At 33.7% G+C, this 19,377-nt stretch overlaps 1 protein-coding gene across 1 annotated transcript; it reads left to right on the top strand.

Moving 5' to 3' along the window:
* The first annotated feature begins 52 nt into the window (after window positions 1-52).
* On the top strand, window positions 53-2,268 carry LOC18034679 (coiled-coil-helix-coiled-coil-helix domain-containing protein 10, mitochondrial). Its single transcript, XM_006423585.2, has 5 exons — window positions 53-202; window positions 956-1,003; window positions 1,155-1,232; window positions 1,340-1,518; window positions 1,992-2,268. The coding sequence occupies exons 1-5, from the start codon at window positions 181-183 to the stop codon at window positions 2,088-2,090; spliced, it is 426 nt and encodes a 141-aa protein (XP_006423648.1). The 5' UTR covers window positions 53-180; the 3' UTR covers window positions 2,091-2,268.
* Window positions 2,269-19,377: the final 17,109 nt, after the last annotated feature.

Genomic DNA, 19,377 nt, shown 5'->3' with positions numbered 1-19,377 from the left:
CCTGTTACGTCCCACATGATTTTAACCACAGCCAATCACCATTTACAACTCCATAAAAGATCCCTCGAGGGTTTTGGTGAACCCCCCCAAATTTTCGCATTGAAAATATCCACAAACCAGAAACAAACCCCTCTCTAGAAATTTCCATATTTTACCGTTCGCCGCCTCTATCATATAATCATGCCTCGCCGTAGCTCCGGAGGTTTGTTTCCCCTGTCGGATTTATCATTAGTTTGTATTGTTTTATTTCCAGGCGTTTAGATTCATTTCTTGCCTTTTTGATTTGGGCAACTTTTTGGTTAGATGAGAAATAGCTGAAGGAAAAAAAAAAAATTGGGTTTGTTTCGAAAATGAATATAGTCGACGAAGTCAAAGTTTTTGTAGCTGATTTGTTTCTAGATGATTGAAAGTTTAGGTTTTTTTTTTGTACAATGTAAAAGGCTCTATATTTCTAGGGTATAGTATGGAAGTTTCGGATCTTAGCTTGTAGGCTTTTGAAATATCTTTTCTTTAGGAAAAAAAAATTGCACTGATTTATATATTATATCTGTAACACTGTAGCGTTTGTTGTATGCATTTAGGCATTTCGCTCTTTTCAAACCTGGCTGTTAATTACTTCTTTCTATTTGCTTTTGCAAATTAATTGGGCATTTGGTGCTGTGTTCTTGTTAGACACCAGAAGATTGTTATGACTGCTTTGGTATGATGAAAGATTTGTTATGTGTAATATGATTTTGTATTCTTATATGCCTAAAAGAGAAGCACGGAGTACATAAATGACTGCGGCCTATGTTTGAAGCTGGATTTTGTCTTCACTTTTATTAGCTGAATTGGGCTTCTCTGTTTTGTGCTATTTTTTTTCTTGAGTCGTTATTTATCTTTATAAACTGTCTAATACAGCCACTTTATTGTTGTTGAAGCAATGACTCTACTAATGTGAACACTTCTTTTGCAGGAAGATCTGCCCCTCGTCCTGCTGCACGCAGCCCACCCCCAAAGCCAGGTATAGACTTTTACGTTAGGATTGTTGCGAAGGAGCTTGCAACATTTATTTTGGGTTTTAAATATCTCTGTGCTTGTATATTTTCTGTTGGTTTAATGGGTTTGTTTTTTCTTTTTTCTTTTTTGGTTCTGATGCTGCTTTGTTAATGCAGTTCATCATGCTCCTCCTCCAGCTCCTGCTCAGAGTGGTGGTAGTATGCTTGGAGGCATCGGCTCTACCATAGCTCAGGGTATGTGAAGATCGCAAGTCTATTAAAATATGCATAAGCTTGCTACATGATAACGTCTGCTTTTAGTCATGGAACAAGTCTTAACTTCCGTTGTCTTCGCGTTACAGGTATGGCATTTGGTACTGGAAGTGCTGTGGCACACAGAGCAGTCGATGCTGTCGTGGGTCCTCGTACTATTCAGCATGAAACTGTGGTCTCTGAGGCTGCAGCTTCTGCCCCAGCTTCTGGCACAAACAGTTTTGCCAGTGCTGATGCCTGCGGCATCCACTCCAAGGCATTCCAAGATGTACGTGATTTTTTTTTCCTTCTGATTAATTTTTTGCAAATAATCTATTATATTACTCTTTTTTTTGTGTGGTTCTTCCCCTTAGAGGAAATTACCTTTTGATGGTGTGTAAAAGAGTTAACTCTTGCGTCGTTTTATGAAAACCTTGTGTGTTTATGTGCTGTGTCTTTGTATTTGATCCAATGCTTCCAGATGTTTGCTAGATGCTTAGATGCTGGTCTTTAGGTTAAAGTAGCTACAGACTTGTAGTTGGATTTTGTTTTCAAGGAGTTGCGGCTTAAGAGCTTAGTTTCAATGTTTCAACTCCCTGTTCTTTGTTTTCTTCACATATTTACAACCTAAACTTTCATATTTCATACTGGATGTTTTATTTGTGATGCTTGTCAAATAAAATAAATTGATTTTTATGTGGAAACTATTGGAATATTAATTTTCCTGTGTACTGACTTTTATTTACTTCAATTTTCTTGTAGTGCATCAACAACTTTGGAAATGACATCAGCAAGTGTCAGTTCTACATGGATATGCTTGCTGAGTGCAGGAAGAACTCAGGATCCGTGATGGGCGCATAAGTGCTTTGCCTTTGGATTGCCATTTAATGGATTTTCAGCTTTGAACTTTGTCCTTTTCTTTTGGTGATGATGATGAAGCTGTAATCCCTTACAAGGATTCACATTAATAATTTTTATGGGAAACCACAGAACCTTGATATTTGGTACTGAATTGAAAATTTCATCTTTTAGACCCTCATTGAAAATGTGATCAAATCTGACGCTGGTGTTTCATAAGGTGGAACTGAATCAATTTTATATATGGTCATGTCGAAGTCATCGTGTTTGGGCCAGAATTTGGTAATCCAATTAATGTGGTATAGTATGCGGAATGAAATTTTTTGTTTTGGTTTAGGTTGGGCGTAATTATTATTTTATTATCAATCATTTATCTTAACTTATTATAAAAAATTTTTATAAAAATTTGATTTTGATCAATTCATTTAACCTAAGTTTACAGTTTGTACCGTCCGTCTATCAAAACGTTAGCACTGTATATGGTGAGGATATTTAATAGAATTGAAATGATCATTCTATTTCATCCTTGAATTGAAAAGCATTTTTTACTTTCCACCATAAATAATAAAATAAGATTAAAGAAAACAAAACAAAAATAAAATATCGAACCCCATCAAACTCTTTGTTTCAAAACAAAATCTGCCGACAATTCTAATACTTCAACACAATTTGTATTAAATCCTTCATCAATCACATAAAATAAAAAACAAAATAAAATACATCTCGCAGTGTTCTTCTTTTTCTCTCTATAAATTCTTAGGGTTGACAAAGTCAACACATAATTTGTATCAAATCCTTTATCAACAACATCTTGCATCGCTAAATCCTTTACCCATCGGCAATAATTGACAAAAATATGCCCGAAGCGACAACAAAGATCAGCGGCAATATTGACTACGACATTGCATTTATGAAATCGAATTTAAGGATTGGACTAATTGGGTGTTTATGAATTGGGGTTTATGGTAATTTTTTGATTGAGTGTTTATGAATTAAGGTTAGTGTAATTTGCTGATTAAGTTTGATTATGTAAATTTGTGAGATAAATTGAGAAAAATAAATTAGATTTTATTTGTGATAGGTATTTTTTTTAATTAATAAAGAAATTAGATTGTTAAGTGTATTTAATTGAATATTGGTTATAAATATAATATTTTATTTAGTATGTTAAACGTCTATATTATCCTTGTCATCAACTATAAAAGCCCGTTAATGTTTTGGTGAATAGTTTATACAAATTACAAACTAAAAGGTAGAAAATTGAATAAATTCAAACTTTTATAACACTTATGACAACAGGGTAAACTTAAGTGGGTGACTGAAAAATTTTCACTGTTTAGGTCGTTAAATGTCTAAATTACCTATATGACATCATCAATTATAAATGATGGTTAACATTTTGGTAGAAGATTGATAATATTATAAACCTAAGGTAAAAAATTGAAAATATTCAAATTTTTAAAGTATTTTTAATAACAGCATTGACTTAAGATCAATGATTGAGAATTTCCCCTCTTATAATTTCATTACATAAGAAGTATACAAGAGATAATTGAAACTAAAGTATAAGGGGATTAACTATGAAGAGAAATAATCTGGATAAATATTGAAATTTTTGTTAGTTAGTGATATTTCCTAATCAAATCCAAGCAAACTCTTTATTTTCCTAATCAACAGCATAATAAACAAAAATGTTGATGGCTTATGGTAAAACTAAATAATAAAATAGTGCAAAAAAGAACTACGTAACATAATAAAAATAAGCTACAGATTAAAGCAGACTTAACCATCGTGTACTGGTATTTTAATAATAAAAACCTTGAAAAAGAGTGTGATGGCATCAAATTAAATTTCAAAATACAATACCTTGTAAAGCCAACAAAATTTTAGGTTTATTTGCGTGCTAAAATCTGAATGTCGGGTGGATATATCTTCATGATGAATTGATAATGACAGTCGGTTGCTCTTGTTCTTAATTTTCTTGTGTCCTTGGCTTCCTCTTATAACTTGTAAAGATGCTTGTGGAGACCAAACAGAATGAAGAAAAATAGTTGTTGCAAGGATAATATCGGTAATAAGTGGGGTTTGTTCAAAATAATATAATTTAAGGATTTTGATGGGCTGTATTTATAATTGAGGTCTATTACACAACAGACAGGCTGGAAATACCCCCCACCATTTTTCATTTGTTTGTATAATAGGTGAAGAGGCTGCCTTATTTATAATATCTATGGACCAATTATCAAGGATCAAATTATGAGTGACTTAAATTACCTAATATCATTATATATGTTACATTATATGTGATCCTGATCATCTAACTAGGTTCTATTATGGTAAAATAACACATCATATAAATTAGTCACAACTCAATATAATAATCTTGATTAGTCATATCATAATGTACTTATCCTAATTAATCATATCACAACATCTCATTAAAATTTCGGGCATATGCCCCAGCTGGCTTTTGAAATTTTTTTAATAACCATTAAAAAAAGTATTTTATTTTATAATTTAAGAAAGTACCCCATTTGAATTACAAACTTTTGAAAGTGCCTCAAGTAATTTAAAAAAAATTCATGTTGCCCCTAGATTAAATGTATAATTCTAAATAATTTGATCAACTGTTAAAATTATGAAACTTTTTTTTACATGAATATTACGACACTTAAATAAAGACAAAAGACAAAAGATCATTAAGATAAATTAAAAATAAAAGAAACTCATTTTACTCTGTTTATTTTTTTGATTTCTTGTCAATACTTTGAATAAAAAACACATTCTTTTTTATTTGTCATGGCTTCGTTGCACGGATTTCATTCTAGTTTTCTAAATCAAAAGTACTTTCTCCAATTATTTAATCTATCCACATTTATCCATAAGCTGTAAGACTAGCTAATTCTAATTTTCAATTTTCTTATTAATCTTTTATCTAGCTTTTAAATCCCTAATTTTATCATGTATTCATGTTTGCGCTCTATGTTGCATTATATGAATAATTGTATTATTATTAAAAGATTTTAAGAACAAATTAACTGATAATTTAGTTTTTAATATTGGAAAAGATATATTGTATTATATTGACAATAAAACTATCATATATTATTTTCAATACATAAAATTCCGCCAAGAAATATTCAAGAGAATAATTATAATAGTAAATTTATTTTCATTAAATATTATAGTTGTAATATTATATATTGCTATCTAAATTTTTAGAAGGGTATTATGTTTTAAATAAAGTGTTAATCATATGTACGCAGTTGCACTCTATAAGTTTATTGACTGTGTAGGTGGTAAGTTTCGATTTAGACTTTAAAAGTTGTGGGGCCCATAATACAAATTTCCAAATCCTGGTTATGTCCCTGCTCATCAAGAATAATTAGATTGAGATTTAGTTGATTATACGTGATGTTGGGACAAAGTTTCTAATCAAAGTTTCTATCATTAACACGTTTTATAGAGTTAACTAAAAAGTGATCAAATGACAACATTTGAAAGGTTAGATGAAGCAAAGCAATTGTTAAGATTTCATAATGGTTATATGAACTTTTAACGTAAATGTAGTGATTTGATAATTTCCCTTGTCGAGCACAAAGTTTTGATGAAAAATTCTCCTCACATGATATCACATTTGAATGTCTATAACACAAATATTGTGAAAAAAAATAACAAAAAAATCTTTTATTTGTGAATATTTATACTCTAAATATCTCTTTCTCGTCTTCTAATTTTTTTAGTTGAAGGACATCAATTTTAATTATATTAAAAATGAATGACTCAAAACGAGTAAGATGTGGGAGGAAATTGAATGTGAAAATACTTTGGCGAGATGATTTAAAATTACAAATAGTAGACATTTTCCCAAAAAATTCTAAAAACCAATCCTCAATTAAACATGAGATTGGTAGCAAGAGACTAGAAAGGAGATGAAGTTAGATTCCTCCACCGGGCTATTTCAAAATCAATGCAGATGCAGCAGTTAGTGAAGATAAACATCAAGCAAGGCTTGGGGTGGTGATTAGAGATGGAGATGGAATTATAATAATAACAAATGAAGTTCAATGAAGATGTCGCTCATGTAGAAGAGCAGCTGTTAATTTGGGCATGCAAATTGCAATATATGCAGAGGTACTTCCTCTAATTATAGAAATTGATTGCCAAAATGTGGTTGATATCGTTTTCCACAAGAAAAGCAGCAAAACTGAAATCTTTTAGACTATTGCTGATATTCAGGACAAGATGCAGAGGATAAACAATGTGTTGAAAATTAGATTATAATATAATTGCTCATGCTCCAGTTAAGGTAGCTTTAGCTGGTGGTTGATACTTGTGTTTAGAAAAGTTAATTTCTCTCTCAAATTATGCCTGCATTCACTCAATTGTTTTAATGAAAGTAAATCTTTTTATAATGAAAAACTAAACATGAACCTTATAAATTGAAAAAATGCAACGACGGGTGTGGGTAAAAGATATAGAAATTGACTGCCACGACAATCCATTAGATAAAACCAATGCAACTATGCTTTAATCTAGAAATAGTCTGGAGTTTCGTATGTATCCTCGAGGTTTCTTAAGTTAGTATAATTAGGGTACAGTAGCAAGATGCAATCCTTTATGGTTGAGTCAAATATTCTGAAGAGGATGACTACATAAAAATTATGTATTTTTGTATGTCTCGTGTAGTTAGCATCTCTAACTACAGCGATTTGCCATTCATTGACGTTTTTAACTCTCACTTTCAAGGGGGATCAAAACTTCTTCCAAATTGGTAAAAGATAGTCAAGATAAATTTATTTTGTGAGGTAGAAAGTTATTTGCATGGTATCTGTACCACCAAGTTAAAATAATAAGTCTGCAGTTTATTTATTTATTATTTTTGAAAAGAAAGTAGACCTTTCATTACTCATAAAGAGAATAAATGTAACACTTCAGCTGGAAATTCATCCAGCCATACAAAAGAGTCTAACTTCCTTGAGGCTAATTTTGCCAAAGAATGTGTTGAGACATTACAACTTCTAGGTACATGTTGAGTTTTGAAATTTTGAAAACTCTTCTTGGTTTCCAAAATGTCGAAGATCACCCAAAAAATCTCTGTCAAGGTACCCATTTTGTTGGTAATCAGCTCTATTACTCCCTTCGAGTCAGACTCTACAATCACTTGAGTTGCTTCAGCCATGATAGCTACCTGCAATCCCCACAAGACAGCCTTTGCTTCAGCCATCTCTACATTTTCAGAATTCTTCTTTGTTTTGACAGCAGCAGCAATGATTTCTCCTTTGAAATTTCTAATTACAACCCCCAGCCCAGCTAGCCTATTTTCCTCATCCATTGCAGTATTTACATTGATTTTAATCCATCCCTCTTCTGGTGGGCACCATTGCTGATGCTTTGTAGTGACCATTTCTGCACAAAATTCTTCTTCTGGTACTTTGATTCTTTTGATCGAATCAGCAACAGAACTTGCTCGAGCTACCAACCTTACTGGATCCTCATTTACCCCCTTAAACAACCATTTGTTTCTTGCATTCCAAATAGTCCAGAGGAGTGAAGCAACTACCTCACCATTTAGCTCCTTTTGCTGTTGAGGTAACGATTGAATTATGCTGATAACATCTGGAAAATTTTTCCCTTGAACATGATTTTCTAAGGGGGAGTTTTTCCACACTTTCTTTGCTATCTTGTAGGCTAAAAGAGCATGGGCCAAGGTCTCCATTTGGCTTCCGCATACTAGGCATGTTGCTTCGTGCATCACCCTTTTCTTCCACAAATTTTCAGCAGTAGGAAGAAGGTCTTTTGCTGCTCTCCATAAGAAAATCTTCACCTTTTTGGGGACAACCAGCTGCCAAATAGAGTTCCACTTGCTGGAATGGTGATTTCAGCTTGCCGGGACATCTTGATGCTTTTGTTTTAGCGCTACTTGATAACCACTCTTGACCAGGTATTGACCTCTTCGATCATAATGCCATATCAATTTATCCTCATTCTGCTTTCTTGGTAACGGGATTTGCAAAATGGCATCAGCGTCCTCTTTCTCAAAAGAACCATAAATTGAACTCTCTTTCCAATAATTGTTTTCATCAATTAAATCCGCAACAAGAGTTTCACTTGGCAAGCTTGGAGGTATGATTGGTTTGAAGGTTGTAGGTCTAGGTATCCAGTTGCTGTTGAAAACATTTAACTGCTAACCATTACCTATTCTCCATCTATAGCCTTTAGACAAAACTTCTCTTCCCCACAAAATACTTCGCCATATGTATGAAGGTTTAGACCCCAAACCAGCCTCCATAAAAGTGGAGTGCTTGAAATACCTAGCTTTTAGAATTCTGGCCACTAAAGAGTCAGGGGCTTGCATAATTCTCCAACCTTGCTTGGCGACCAAAACTTGGTTGAAACATGAAAGGTCTTTAAACCCCAATCCTCCTCTAATTTTTGCTTGACTCATAAGTTCCCATCTTGACCAGTGAATGTTTCTCTTCTCCTTTGTTGAGCCCCACCAAAACTTTACTATAGTCCTTTGCATATCATCACAAACCCCCAGCAGGATCTTGAAAACACTCATATCATAGGTTGGAACGGATTGCGCCACTGCTTTGATGAGGATCTTTTTACCCCTGCTTGAGAAAAATCAATGCTGCCAGCTGGAAATCTTACTTAATACCCTAAGTTTTATTTCATTGAAAAAACTTTTGTCCTTCTGCCTATCATGAAAGGCAGGCCAAGGTATTTTTCATGCTTATCCTTGATAGCTGCTGCTTGCTTCGACTTTGTGTTGCTGCTGAGGAACATTGATGATTTCACCATGTTGAAAATCTATCCAGTGCATTTTCATAACATTTGAACAACCTTTTGAGATATGTGCAGTCTTTGACAGTTGCTCTAAGGAATATTAAGTTGTCATCCGCAAACAACAAATGGGAAATAGATAGATCTCTACCAAATTGGAGACCATGTATAAGCTTTTGCTGTTATGCCTGTCTGATGTGGTTTGAGAACGCTTCAACACACATGATGAAGAGGTAAGGTGAGAGTGGACAACCCTGTCTAAGCCCTCGTTGAGGATAAAACAGACCTTTTGCTACCTCATTCACAATGATAGAAAAAGAGACTGTAGTAATGCAACTCATAATTAACTCTATCCATCTACATGAAAAACACATTCTCAGCATGATGTGTTCAAGGAAAGATCATTCCACTCTATCATAAACTTTACTAACATCAAGCTTAAGTGCCACCAGCCCATGTTTTTTCTTTTTGCTGTGTCTAATCTTGTGCAAACACTCATACCCTATAATCGTGTTATCTGAGATCAATCTATTAGGGATGAAAGCACTTTGAGTTAGGGATATGACATGGTGGACGATGTGATTCAGTTGATTGGCTATTGTTTTTGCAACAATTCTGTAGATGACATCGCACAAACTTATTGGTCTAAAATCTAACACTTTCAAGGGTTTTGCTACCTTAGATATTAGAGCTATGTGTGTGTGGTTTAAGGGATCAATAGAGCCTCTATCATTCAAGATGTGTAGACAAGTGTTTATAACGCCATACCTGACTGAATGCTAATGTTTTTAGAAGAAAACAGTTGGTAGGCCATCTAATCCAAGAGCTTTTGTAGGGCTCATTTGCGAGAGAGCTGTGTAAATATCCTCTGCTGTGAAAGGGCTATCAAGTTGCTGGTTCATCTATGTGGTAACTGTTGGAGTTAGGCCAACTAAAGCATCCAGGATGCTCTCATTGGTAGGGTTGGATGTAGAGAACAAGGTTTCAAAGTACTCACAGAATTGCCTATCCACTTCCTCTTCATCTTCAGTCCATACATTATGCTAGTTTAAGACCCTCTAGATTCTGTTTTTTTTTTTTTTCAAGATGAAGCTTTGGTATGGAAGAATTTGGTACTTCGATCCCATTCTTTTAACCAATCTACTCTCAAATGTTGTCTCCAATAAACCTCTTCATCCATCAGCAAGTTTTCAATTCTTTTTTCCATGCTTCTTATTTCATTTTCTGCTTCGTACTGCTCCCTATTTAATTTCATCTCCCCAAGTTTCCTCTTCTACTATTTCAGCTTCTCCTTCGAATTGCTGTTTACTCCATGTCTGCAACTGTGCCATTGAGCCATTCGCTGTTTTCTTGAAATACTGCACAGAGTCATCTCTATTCCATCCCTCCTCACTTCCCCACTCCTCGTTCACAATGCGCTTACATTCATCGTATGTACTCCACAAATCCTCATAATCAATATGGGACCTGGATCTTTGTTTGAAGCTAACTCCTCTATTTTTAGCTTGCAATTTCAGCATGATAAGAGTGTGATCAGAACAACAAGTGTCCAGATTATAAGCTACTAACTCAGTTAGCCTTTTCTCCCAATCCTTGGTTCCAGAAATCTATCTAACTTTTCTTCTACAAAATATGGCCCAAATCTTCTATTTGACCATGTAAAAGGATATCCCCTACATTCCACATCAGTTAGGTGACAATCTTCTACCGCTGCTTTAAAATATGCCACCATGCTAAGGTTTCTATCATTTCCCCCTGTTTTCTCAACTAAGTTTAGGATTTCATTGAAGTCACCACAACAAATCCACAGGTAAGAAAACAAACCTGACAGGCTCCTCATTAGAGTCCATATATGCCGCTTCTGATTCACTGCAGGGTGTCCGTAAATTCCCGTGCATCTCCATAACTTCCCATCAACACCCTTAACTAGGCCATCAATATGGTGATTACTATATGAGACTATCTCCAGCTCCAAGTCATCATTCTACAACAAAGCTAATCCGCCCCCCATGCCATTTCTACTATGCCATACAATTATCAAAACCTAATATTTTTCCTATATTTATCATTTGTCCAGACATCAACTTCATTTCACAGAGGAAAAGAATTCGAGGCCTGTGTTTTTAGAGAATGTCTTTTAATTCTCGGAATGTTCGAATATTCCCCAACCACCAAACATTCCAACTAATGATTATCATTGCATCTGGCGGGGCTGGCCACCAGTCTCCACCGATAAATCTTTCCTTGCTGACTTTGAGACATCCATAACCTCCATTGCTGTAACTTCCCAGCTGAGTTTGAACTTTGCCGAGGGGGATTTAATTGGCCTAGCTGTTTGGTCTTCTTTTGAGAGGCTTGTTTTCTTGGCCTTTTTCTTATTTAGACTTTCCCATTTGGCCTCACTACTTGATCGCTTGGATGATGAGTGTCCCACTTTACTGCTTTGCTTTTTGTTTGTTTCTTGGGCTTGGTTTTTCCACCGTTTCCATTTGGGCCTTGATTGCTTTGAATTGAGCTCGTTGTTCACCTCTTCCTCTTCTGAGATTAGTTAGTCCGTAGGATTGTCATTTGGTTGTTCTATTGCTTGGCCCACTTTAATCTCCTTCCCTTTTCTAGTTCCCTTCATCTTTTCATTTCCTATCCAATTTCCTGCCTTGTTTTCTTGAAATTCTACCACTATATCTACAGCAGGTTTGCCAACTGCTTTGTGCAGCGTTTTGTCAGCAGTTTGCAGCATTCTTGGGTTGCTTTAATTTATTACATTGACGTTTTCACCCCTCTCTCCCGCGTGTTCCACTTCCATTAGTGCTCTGTTGTCTTCCTTGCTGTTTTGGTTCTTGCGTAGGTCCATTTTGTTGACCCGGATTCAATGAGGGTAGAACTGGGTTAGAGGTCTTTGCACTTTCTGAGTCTGCTACGTCCTCCTTTGATCTCTCATGTTCCTTACTTCCTTTTCCTCTACTTTTATTCAGTTTAGTTCTATCTGTGAGTGAAATTGCTTTTAGCCATGGTCCAAAAGGCAACTCTTCTTTCTTTTGATCTCTGTACTCATTCTCGGAATTGATGACAATACACCCACAAGAATAACATAAATCTGGTAGCCTTTCGTACACTGCTAGCATTGGAATATCTTCTTCCCCTTCTTGTTTCAGAACAATGATCTTCTTCAGAGGTTTTGTAATATTCACCGAAACTCGGATATGCATATATTCCCCGAAGCATTCTCTTTGGGCATCCGTTCCAATGTCTTCCACCTTTCCCACTCTCGACCCCAATTCTCTGATTATGCTTGCATCCATACACATCAATGATACATTGTGGATTTGGATCTTGAAAGAAGCATGAGAGAAAGATTATTTTTTGATACTGCCAATACCACTTGGTTCTTGGAGCACGATTAAGGCTCTGTCGAAATGCCACGGTCCACCATTTAGAACTCTCTTTTTATCAGCTTCCAGAGAGAATTTAAACATGAAGATGTTGCTCCTCAGACTTTCAATCTTAAACTCACTTACTGTACGCCAGGCTTGGTGTAGAGCCACTTTAAGTCCTTCACGGTTAACCCCCCTTGCAAGAAGAATTTTTCCCACTAAACATCCAGCAATAGCTTTGGATCCTTTCTCTTTCATTTGGCCCCCAAAGATAATTTGGTCAGCTTCTTCTTCATCCAGAGTTATAGCCTTACACTTCCATATTAGTTCTTCCATGTCCATATCTTGCTAAAAGAGCACCCACTTTAGATCGTTCACTCGTTTGAGTTCAACATTAAAAGTCCTAACCATCTCCAATTTTTCTTGTGTTTTGGCCCCCCCTTATTTAATAATTATTGACACTTAGCGATCAATGCTCCCACCAACTGGTAAACAAGAGAAATAAAACTCTAAAGAGCTTATGCAAATGATAGAACGAAATCTAACACCCTCCCAATACACTCACACAGAGTGATTTTCAAAGTCCTAAAGACCGGGTAAGTCTACCATTCAACTCTCTCTCATACAGAGAGAAATTTTGAAGGAGAATCCTTCCTGTATCCAGTAAAGCTAATTAAAGTATGCTTTGAAGGTTGTTTTCTTGCAGCCTGTAGTTTATTTAATGGAAAATGATAAACAAACTAAAGGAAGACTAAAGGACGACAGAAACAGTAGCGTGGGCTTGCCGTTTCACGCGTTCCCTTAGGCCAATTTGGAAATGCATGGGACCACAATAAATAATAAAATAAAGAATAAAAAATGGAAAAGTAGCTCAAATATCTTCCTTGGTCTTTTTCCTTATACGTTATCCAGCAAGATCTCCTCCCTCCTCAGCCACTCGTTCTCCAGATTTGTTTAATCCCCTCAATTCATTTGGAAACAGTAGCACTTCTTTAACTTCGTCCCTCCCTTCGTTCCCTTCATTAACTTCATCCCCATCACTCCCTTCATTAACTTCATTCCCATCACCATCCAACGCTGTAGGCAGTATCAGAACTCGTCCCCAAACGCCTGCTGACGATCGATCTATAACGGAGTTGCCACCAGCAGAACAACCGGAAATGAACAAACTTCCCCTCCGTTTCAATCATCATTAAGGTCCCGTTTAACTCTCTATATTCCTCATTCTTACATAATCAATATTTTGTATTAATTTTTGTCAAATAATTAAAAAAAAGGAAAATTATCATTGCACCACCTTTATTTTGCCTTATGTTCATCCAACAACTACAAACTTTTAACATGTACTTTGCACCTAGGGATGGCAATTGTACCCGAAAACCCGCCCAAACCCACCCGCCAAAACCCGCCCATTGCGGGTAATTTTACCTGTTGCGGGTGGGTTTAGTATTATAAATGAAAACCTGCACATGGATGCGGGTGGGTTTGGTATTAACCTTATATCCGGTGGATACCCGCAATCCACCAAACCCGCATTATTTTTTCCAAATATTTTTAATTTAATTTAAATCTAAAAATGTATAAAGAAAATAATGTCATTAATCAAATTACCAAATAGCCAAAGGCTCAAAGTTGTGTATGTGTGTATGTGGCCCATCTCTTATTCTAAAGTCATAACCTAAAGAAAACTAAAGGCATTTCCCTTCGAATTAATATTTGAAAATATTAATTTTAATTATTATTATAGGCATTGTGTTGGATGGGTGCTTATGATGGTGAATGAAATGAATATCTTCTCTTGGAGCTTATTTTAAATGATAATATGAAATGTAATTATTATTTTTAGATACTAGTTTGTGTTTTTTAAATAGATTTGTGTCATTTATACTTAAATTTGAGAATTTGTGTTGAATTGATGTGAAAATTTTAATTTTTCATTTACATTGTTTAAATATAAAATTGAGTATGTTATATGGAATTTGAGGTTATTATTATAAATTTATATATTAAACATTTGTGATTTTAAATACGGAAACCCGCAAAAAATCCGCCGGATACCATTGTGAGTTTGGTAATTGTTAAAACCCGCTGCGGGTGGGTTTTTTTAAAATAATTAAAACCCGCTGCGGGTTGCGGGTGAGTTTGGTAATTTAAATTTTATGCGGGTTTAGGTTTGGTAATGGCAAACCCGCTGTGGGCGGTGCCCATTGCCATCCCTATTTGCACCACATTTCTTTTCACATTTGTATCAACTAGCCACTTTTGTATTAACAATATTAAATAATTTTAATAAAATGAAAAATTTACCCCCAAATAAATTGAAAGACTATTTTATCTTATAAAAACTTTTAAAATTAAAAATTATAATCATAAAAATATCCCTAAACTTAATAAAAAATAAATTACAAATAGAGGTGCTCAATTGATTTTTACTAAATTTAGATTTTATAAAATTTTAATAATTATTTTTATTAAAAATTATAATTTTACAAAATTGTAATAAAAATAAATGAATTTATTTATTAAAAATTATAATTTTGTAAAATTTTATTAAAATAACTGAATTTATTTCTTAAAAGAATAAATCCTAAAATTTTAATAATTTAGGGGATTTTTATTAAATCCCAAAATTTTGTAATTATTTTTATAATTTTAATTTTATATTAAAATAATTTTAAAAATTCTAATTTTAGGATTTATTTTTATTAAATTTAGGGATATTTTTATCATTATATATATTTTTATTTTTTTAAGTTTTTATAAAATAAAATGGTCTTTTAATTTATTTGGGGGTAAAATTATTATTTTATTAAAATTATTTAATAGTGTTAATGCAAAAATGACTAGTTGATACAAATGTGAAAAGAAATGTGGTGCAAAGTATATGTTAGAATTTTGTAGTGGTTGGATGAACATAAGGCAAAATAAAGGTGGTGTAATGATAATTTCCCTTAAAAAATAATATTTTGTTTTGAATTCTATGATATATTTTATTTGTGTATGATAGTTGTGTGAAAGGAATAATGATAATTATGTAAAAAAAATTAATTACGTGATTTGTGATAATTTTGTGTGATAAATTGATTTGGGAAAATATTGTATTTGTGATAATTTTTGGCTTTGAAATGCCCACTGCTGAAGAGTCCATTAAATGGAACATATGTAGAATACAGGCAGTTTCATTTACCAGTAAATGAACATAAGATTCTAGACATGCCTTTTAACTCTTTTAAGAAAAGTCAAGTTACAATAACTCCGCGCATTCAAAAGGATATTAAATAATAATGTACATTCAAAATTTAGTCTAGAATATTTATGAATGAAAGTTACAGAGGCAATTCTTTCAGACTTCAATTGCTTCTCGACAAAGTTAGAAAGTTTCTTAGCATAAATGTCTCCAGCATTATTGTTTATAATATTTATTTGTGATAATTTTTGGCTTTGAAATGCACCAAATTTTTGCATAATATTTTATTTGAATATTAGCTTTGCATTTTGCATAATATTTAATTTAAGAAATAATTAGTGATGATTTGTTTTGTTTATACATATTAAGAGGATGGTCACTGAACTTTTTAACTTTTCCCTCTAACAGTTCTATTACTAATTTTAAGTAACACAGGTCTTACTAATGTTTTTGCATTTTGCATATAATATTTGATCTGAATTTTTCCAATGTAGAATTCAAATGCCTACTCAAAGCTGTTATGTTGTTTTCAAAAGGCGAAAGCCGGGCATATACAATTCTTGGCCCGAATGCCAAATGCAAGTAAATGGATTCAAAGGGAATTCTTATTAATCTTATAAATTTTTGTTGGATGCTGAAAAAGGCATGAAAAATTGTTAGAGACATCCAATATGTTAAAAACTACAAAATTTATTGTGGAAACACTCGAAAAGGGGGTGCAAACTGAAGTGCCTACATGCGACAAAGCTGTGCAAACTGATAAAGGCAGAAATGATTGTATTATTCTGCCTATATTATCCATTGTATGTTGTATTTTAGAGATAATCGTTGCTATATGTATTTTGTATAAATGAAATTGTACCCCGTGTTATGTATAAATTTAAATAATTTAAACAAAATGATTGTTATGTATGAATTGTAACGTTTAACTGTAAGAAGGAATAACATTTTCGTCTAGACCCTATGCATGACTAGAGATATTATGTGTATCAAAAGAAACAACAATAATGCAATAATACACAAGTCGCCAAATCTAACTATATCATTGATCCATCACTACAATTTCAAACATTTAAAGTCAAATCTAACATATATCATTAATCCATCACAATAATTTCAAAAATTTAAAGTTTAATTTAACACAAAACATTATTCTATCACTACAATTTCAAACATTTAAAGTCAAATCTAACATAATTTCAAAATTTTAAAGTTCAATTTAACACAAAATATTATTCCATCACTACAATTTAAAGCCAAAATACAAGTCAAGCATCATGATTGTTATCTTTATTACGCTGCTGCTGCTGTAGTAACTGTTGGAAATTCTTACCTTGAGATCCTTGATAGGTCATTAAAGGAGAAGAATAACGCAACTGCGAAGTATACGGTGGGACTGGTTGCTATAATACATAAAAATAAACATCATATTACATTACAAAAATATTAAAATATAAGTATACATTAATGACTTGTAAACAACAACTTATTGTGTGCCAATTATAAGGAAATGACTGATAAATGTTGCTTCCACCAAATTGGGATGGGTACATAGGTACCTAATCAAATAATAAAATATATGTAAAATTCATATAAAATCTTAAAACTAAAATTTAATAAATTTAATTCTTACATTATAATAGCCAATAGTGCTGCATTGATTGAGATTTCCGTAAATAGTACTTCCTTTTTGTAGCGTCTACATTTGCTCAATCTTATACTTAGTTACATATTCTCGAAATAAAAGAAAATTTTAAAAGAAAAATTCACAAAATTTACCATGGCTATGTTGCTCCATTGTGTGGAAATTTCATTAGGCACATGATAAGATGATGAGACATTTTCTTGTAAATCCTACAAGATTATTAAAGACAATTAAACTAAGACCAAATTAATTAGAAAAGAGATCTTTGTTTTTAATCATACCTTATTTTTTTGTGCGGCCTTGTTCTTTTGAACGGATTTCTTACGAATCGAAGATTTTTTCTTTAGGCAAGGTGGACGGCCTTTACAACGTGTCACTACTGGATCATTCAGTGCAAGTTAAACATTGTTGCTGCTACAACTTACTTCGCCAGTAACAGTTCTTTCCACACTCTTACTGTGAATTTGTTTGTTGCTGCTACAATTTGCTCCACCAGTATTAGTTTTTCCCACACTTTCACAAGGAATTTACTTGGGTAGATCCTTCATTACTTTCTCAATCCAATCCAACACCGTTTTATAACTATTTTCATCATCAAAGGCTATGTATGCAACCTCACTGAAAGCGTTACACATTTTTTCATTTCTTTCTTGCTGGATGGACAAATTCTACACACCATAACTAACTTTCACCTTACTATAACATCTCCTCACATCTTTCCTCCACATTGATAAAATGTATCTTTCTGGAAGTAATTCAATTAAGTTATGTATCAGCATTGTAAGGGCATGCCTGCAAAGAATCCCCCTAAAGTGGAATTTTGAACAGATACAATTAACTTCACACTTATCTTCTTCGAAAAAAACCTCAAAGATGCCTCTCTGACCTTGCCCAAATGACTCAATTATTTTATATATTGATCCCACAGAATCCAATACATCACAATACATCAGAGCAGTCAATTCTTCTTGGAATTCTTTAAACTTGAAAATGGTGTACACCTCTTTAACTTGCCGCTCCATTTCATATCTTGATACACACGATGTCCTTTTACTGAAACACTTGGCATCTGCTTGCCATTCTAATTCAGCTTTCCTCCTCAATGCATTTTCATATTGCTTCACAAACTGTTTCAGATTTATTTTTGAGTTAACAAACCCATCAAAAAATACATTCATACTTTTACTTCACTGAGTTGTTGACATTCCTGCCCAAAATCAGTCTTTTAAATAGCATAGGACCCAATGATGCCTCTCCTCGTATAAACCATTTAACCAATCATTATCCTATAGATCATATTCTGTAATCATGCCATGCCAAGCTTCCTTAAACACATCAGAACTCAGTGAATCATAAACAGCAGAAAGCATGGAAGATATAATACATTCACGTTCTTTAAAAGCCCCTAACTTCTCAGGCAACTTTTTCATTTTGTGCCATAAACATCATCGATGCCTAGTAGTAGGAAAAAAATTTTCAATTGTCTTTTGCATTGCCTTGTCTTGATTTGTAATGATACCAAGGGGAGGAGAATCAGACATACATGATAGCCACACCTCAAATAACCACGTAAATGCCTCCGTATCCTCGCGTGAAATCAATCAACACCCTAACAAAATAGATTGTCCATGGTGATTAACGCCAACAAAGGGCACGAATGGCATGTCATACTTGTTGGTCAGATATGTAGTGTTAAATGTGATGACATCTCCAAAATATTTATAAGCTACCCTACTCCTCGGATCTGCCCAAAACATATTCTTTAATCGATCTCTTCATCCAAATCAATGCTAAAAAAAAACCCATTACATTCTGCTTATTTTTTCTGGAAGTACTTTAAAAGCGCCATAACATCTCCTTCCTCAAGCTGTAATCACCTTGTTTTGTCAACAAAATTTCTACAATCTTTTTCTAAGAATGACACATTTTCATACCCATCAGCTCTAACAACAATAGAATTAAAATTTTAGGCAATTCTAATTCCCGTACAATCATTCATTTCAATTTTCTTTTTAGCACTTGCACTAATTCTGCGATTGCATGAGAAATACCTAGCTTTGTCTGGACTCAATCCATGGTTGTGTTGAAGATTTAAAGTTCGAAGAACCATTTTCCATCTTCATTTAGACAATCTCCAATTTTTGTATCACAGTCATTTTTCACATTCGGTTTCGGCTTCAATGCATTAGCAAATTTACTTTCTGACTTGCCGCTACGCCCACATGCAAATGTTGTATATTTTACAATTCCATCAATCCCCTTCTTAGTACTTCGAGCCTTCACATGAAACCCCTCTTA

This window comes from Citrus clementina, unplaced genomic scaffold (genome assembly GCF_000493195.1).
Source record: "Citrus clementina cultivar Clemenules unplaced genomic scaffold, Citrus_clementina_v1.0 scaffold_8, whole genome shotgun sequence".
NCBI classification, from domain to species: domain Eukaryota; kingdom Viridiplantae; phylum Streptophyta; class Magnoliopsida; order Sapindales; family Rutaceae; genus Citrus; species Citrus x clementina.
The sequence above is the reverse complement of the archived record's forward strand: the minus strand, read 5'-3'. Positions and strand labels throughout refer to the sequence as shown.

Excerpts from the sequence above, each read along its gene's own strand:
- LOC18034679 (XM_006423585.2), top strand. The coding sequence starts at position 181 with ATGCCTCGCCGTAGCTCCGGAG. Across the intron at positions 1,004-1,154 it reads CAGCCCACCCCCAAAGCCAG|TTCATCATGCTCCTCCTCCA; the intron begins GTATAGACTTTT and ends TTGTTAATGCAG. Across the intron at positions 1,519-1,991 it reads ACTCCAAGGCATTCCAAGAT|TGCATCAACAACTTTGGAAA; the intron begins GTACGTGATTTT and ends ATTTTCTTGTAG.